Source organism: Wolffia australiana, chromosome 7 (genome assembly GCF_029677425.1).
Source record: "Wolffia australiana isolate 7733 chromosome 7, ASM2967742v1".
NCBI lineage: Eukaryota > Viridiplantae > Streptophyta > Magnoliopsida > Alismatales > Araceae > Wolffia > Wolffia australiana.
The window spans coordinates 17,316,191-17,321,209 of NC_135841.1; the positions used below are offsets into that span (position 1 = coordinate 17,316,191).

General features: G+C 42.3%; 1 protein-coding gene across 1 annotated transcript; it reads right to left on the reverse strand.

Annotated features, from left to right (window-relative positions):
* Window positions 1-5,019, reverse strand: FBP (Inositol monophosphatase family protein). The gene is made up of 12 exons (XM_078578141.1): window positions 4,698-5,019; window positions 3,541-3,588; window positions 3,376-3,450; window positions 3,246-3,307; window positions 3,115-3,181; window positions 2,502-2,615; window positions 2,342-2,428; window positions 1,495-1,565; window positions 1,350-1,415; window positions 1,182-1,268; window positions 1,019-1,094; window positions 1-947 (listed from the first exon to the last, which is right to left on the reverse strand). Exons 1-12 carry the CDS (start codon window positions 4,854-4,856, stop codon window positions 834-836), a joined length of 1,026 nt encoding a protein of 341 aa, XP_078434267.1. The 5' UTR covers window positions 4,857-5,019; the 3' UTR covers window positions 1-833.

Sequence of the window (5,019 nt, forward strand, 5' to 3'; positions counted from 1 at the left end):
TAATACAAAAAATAAATTTAGTGATTACACCAAATAAAAAGTCAAATATAAAACAAAAAATACAAGTAAAAATATGTATTGTGTCATATTTATCATGACAATGCAGGTCTAAATAACTTTGGACCATTTCTCACTCGTACTGCATTTCCTGATGACGCGCTATTAGATTGAGAAATATCAGTGCATTTCATAATGTGGGTTGACTTCTCAATGTTTAGTAACGAGATATCGAAGGTTGGAGGGTGAAAGAGAGCCTGAGAGGGCGCGAGAGAGAGAGAGAGGAGAGAGATCGGAGAGCGAGAGGAGAGCGAGATAGGAGGGATAGGAGATTGCTAGATAGAGAGAGGAGAGCGAGATAGGAGGGATAGGAGATTGCTAGATAGAGAGAGGAGAGCGAGATAGGAGATAGCTAGATAGAGAGAGGAGAGCGAAAGGAGAGAGAGAGGAGAGCGAAAGGAGAGAGAGAGGAGAGCGAGATAGGAGAGATAGGAGATAGCTAGATAGAGAGAGAGGAGAGATAGGAGATAGCTAGATAGAGAGAGAGGATAGCGAGATAGGACAGATAGGAGAGAGAGGAGAGCGAGAGAAGAGAGAGAGGAGAGAGAGGAGAGAAAGGAGAGCGAGATAGGAGAGAGAGAGAGGGAGAGGGGGAGAGAGAGAGGAGGGAGGGAGAGAGAGAGAGAGAGAGAGAGAGAGAGAGAGAGAGAGAGAGAGAGAGAGAGAGAGAGAGAGAGAGAGAGAGAGAGAGAGAGAGAGAGAGAGAGAGAGAGAGAGAGAGAGAGAGAGAGAGAGAGAGAGAGAGAGAGAGAGAGAGATGTTGTCTTCTCGGTCAGCTAGACCTTAGCTTCCGCCGCGGCATAGTGAGCTTTAATTTCCTCAACATCGTCGTAGCTGCCGAGGAATATGGGCGACCTCTCATGGATCTTCGTGGGCACCAGATCAAGAGCCTAAAACCCCATAACCCTCAGATCAGACGATCACAAATCCAAGATAAGCAAAGGCCTCTCTATTTCCTTACCCTTTCCTTCCCAGTAAACGACTGACCCCCTGCTTGCTCCATCAGAAACGACATGGGAAAGACCTCATACAGCACACTGCGCCAAACCTCCATAATTATAATCATACTCTCTGATTTTATGAGGAGAGAGAGATGAATGACCAGAACGGAACACTCAACTTACCGAAGCTTTCCGTTCGGGCTCTTCTTATCCGCGGGGTACAAGAAGATACCTCCGTAGAGCAGTGTACGGTGGACATCCGCCACCATGCTGTTGCCGTATTTCAAGTATTTAAATTTCGTTTTTCTTTGACTTTTATGTATGTATATTTTTTATTTTTTGTGGGCTCACCTGCCCACGTAACGAAGAGACTTCGGGGGTGAGCCGTCTTCCGGGAACTTGCATTTCCTCACGTACCTGCGAGTTCAACGGGTGTCAATGGAGGCAATAATAGCAATAATAATAATAATCTTTTTGATCAATTATCTGAACATACTCTGCAGTGGGCTTGTCCCAGTTCTTGGCGTTCCCTTCGTTTACGGAGTAAATATTTCCCTTGGTTGGTATCTGCTCACGTCAGGACAAGATGTCAAAACTCGGTCGATTGGCGTGGTTATGATGGTAATGGAGTATTAAGTCATCTTAACAGGACATAAAATGCATCCATCTAGATAGATGGGATAATGGATAGATAGATAGATGGAGTATTGGTCAATGTGTGGTGATAGATGTTAGGGTGGTTGGATGAATAGATTAATCGATGAGCGGTTTAGTCAATAAATAGATTGATGAATGGATGGACATGAGTTGGTCAAAGAATGGATTGATGCATGCCTCGGTAGGAAAATGAGTTGGCGTACATACAGATAGATGAAAGGAAATAAAGAAAGATGGGTCGGTTTAGTCAATAAATAGGTTGATGAATGGATGGACATGAGTTGGTCAAAGAAAGGATTGATGCATGCCTCGGTAGGAAAATGAGTTGGCGTACATACAGATAGATGAACGGAAATAAAGAAAGATGGGTCGGTGGGTGATGTGATGGTTGGATTGATGGATGGTTGGGTGGGTATGCTAGTAAGTGGCTGTAGGATGGATTAATAGATGCATGTGTAATTAGGTAACTGTGTTGATGTACTAACAGATAGAAATATACTAACAGATATATGATGGTGGATGTATGGCGTAGATGGTTGGTTCGACTGATATATGGATGGGTGGGTGGGTGATGGAATGTTTGGATAGAATGGTTATCAGATGACTGGATTGTTTGATGGATAGTGGAGAGGGTGGGGGGGATATATGGATGGATGTATGCATATAATGGAGAGATAGAAACATACTTGGATGTTAGGATGGGTCAGTATGAATTCTCCAAGAGATGGGTCGAGAGTGAAGCCATTGACACCCTTTCCCGTGCTCAGAACAAGCTGAAAAAAGAAGATTAAGGGTAATAACCGTAGTTAAGAGAATAAATCTCAGATTTGAGGTGGGCACCCTCACCATGCAAGAACTCCCATACATGCAATACCCCGCTGCCACCATATCTTTCCCAGGAAGTAACACGTCGTCGAGAGTGATGTGCTCCTTGTCTTTTATCATGTAGATTCCGAAGATCTGCACAGAGCTTGCCAAGTTTATATAGACGGAAATACATTCATAAATCCATTATCCATTCTTAGATGGATTCTGTATTAGATCAATCCATTCTTTAAATGTCGTTGATAAGACCTAATTGATCGACGCGTATAATCACTCATGATTGATAGGTCGGATAAATCTTTCCACATCGGTGATGAATAGTCCAATTGATTGTGATGATCGATTGGTCCGATTGATCTTGCTGGAGCAAGCCGATCGATCATCACTACAAACAACGATGATCGATTAGATTGATCATAACTTATAATTATTTTGATCGGTCAGAAAATCCCATTATTAATTATTTAGTTTTCTCTCCGTTTTTCTCATTCGATCGACTATACGGAACCCAGGACGGTCAAGGATTTTCAATTGATCAAATGTTTTGGTCCGACACGATCATCGATCCCTAACTCCAGACTTTCAGGATCTTCATGTTTAATCGAGTGGATGTGGGAAGAAGGATTGATCTTACAGTTCCAATGGAAACTCCGCAGTCGATGTTGGAAGATCCATCCAGAGGGTCAAACACGACGCAGTACCTGAGTTGCAGAGGTGAGATCGCTCATCAATTACACAAAGAATTTGAGAGGAGGGTTTCGGTACCTTCCACGAAGTCTTGGCTCGACGAAGGTTGCTTCTTCGTCCTCCTCCGAGACAAGAATACACTACAACGGGATAATCTCGCTAAATCAGAAGGAAAATTGGTGAGTTGGTTAATATGGCAATGACTTACAGTTCTTCCACTGCTGATCAGAGCGTTGATGAAGACTTCGTTCGAAAGGACGTCCAGTTTCTTCTGATCCTCTCCCTGAAAGAGGACTTCAGTTTGAATCCCTTCTCTTGCCGTTCTTGCTTCTTTTAGAGAGATGTTTTTGAGTTAATATGATGAAAAACTTACTTGGACGTTGGTTTCTCCAGATAGCCCGATGAGCTTGGCCAGCCCTGCCTGTTCCAAGATGATAAAAAGAAGTTTAATATGTATACACTTCATGATGAAATATATATATATATATATATATATATATATATATATATATATATATTTCATCATTATTTATCTCAAATTCATAGAAAATGGAGATTTAGAACATTGGGATATCCGGTGAGATCAGTATATAGTCATCACTCAAGAAAACCGACAGATTTTTTAAAAAAGGGTGCGGCGAATGGATTAATCATTCTGCTAAGAGTCGATAGCAGAATCAATTTAATCACTCAATGGGTTTCATTTGACATTTTAAAGATCCAAGAAGAAAAGCTGGAGAAATCGGAGTAGAAAATAAAAAAACAAGAGGAATATTCGAACTTGTGATCAAAATGATGTATTTGATCATCATTTCTCTCCAATTCATAGAAATTGGGGATGAAGAGCAAAGTCGTATACAGTCAGCTCACAGTATAGTCATCAAATGTAAAGATAAACGACCAATTCTAACCAAAAAAAGGCCTGCGAGCGGATTAACCATCCAGCTGAGAGTCGGTAGTTAAATAATCTTGATATATCCTGAGATATAATTTGAACTCTAAAAGATTAAAAGAAACGGGAAGGTAAAAGTGAAAAACTGCTGACCGGAGGTGAAAAACAAGAGAAAATAACCAGGGTCGGGATCGAAATCTCTATTTCATCATCGTTTCCGTCAACTTAGTAGAAATTGGAGGCGAAGAACAATGCCGTGACGGCATTGAGTCTCAAGTTGAACGACGGATTATTCCCCAAAATTAGGCCTGCAACATAAATTACTCCCGGGGTTTTGCACGAACATCAAAAGACCGAATAAACGGCAACAAAAATCTACAAGAAACCATGTTGCAAGTGCGTAATTCCGACCTTCTTGATCGAAATCTGTATTTCATCATCGTTTCAGTCAAATACGCCGAAATGAGAGCTGAAGAACAATGCGGTAAACGACAGATTATTCCCCAAAAACATGTCCGCGAACAGAAATAAACAACAAAGAAACGTCAACATAAATCACTCGCCGGGTCTATCAAGAACATCAAAAGACCGAACAAGAATCTACAAAAAAAACTCGGTTAAAACAGCATAATTCCGACCTTGTTGACGGCGGAGCAGACGTACTTGCATCCCAGGACGATGTGGCTGAGAAGAATCGTGAAATCCCCCCTCGATTCCGGATGCCTGGACTGCTCATTCAGAACGTGCCTCGTCAACGTCATTAGATCAGTTCTGTGAGCATCCGCCTCGTGATCCATGGCTGCTCACAATGCACAGACCAAAGCAAAGCTCGGCCACCTCGTCCAAACCTAACCACGGCGCTTCATATACTTGCAACGAGCGGAGAAGAGACCAGGTAAGAAGAGATAGGCCGCGGACACGTGGCAGCTCCACCTTCCCCCTCAGCTCGTGGTCTGCGAC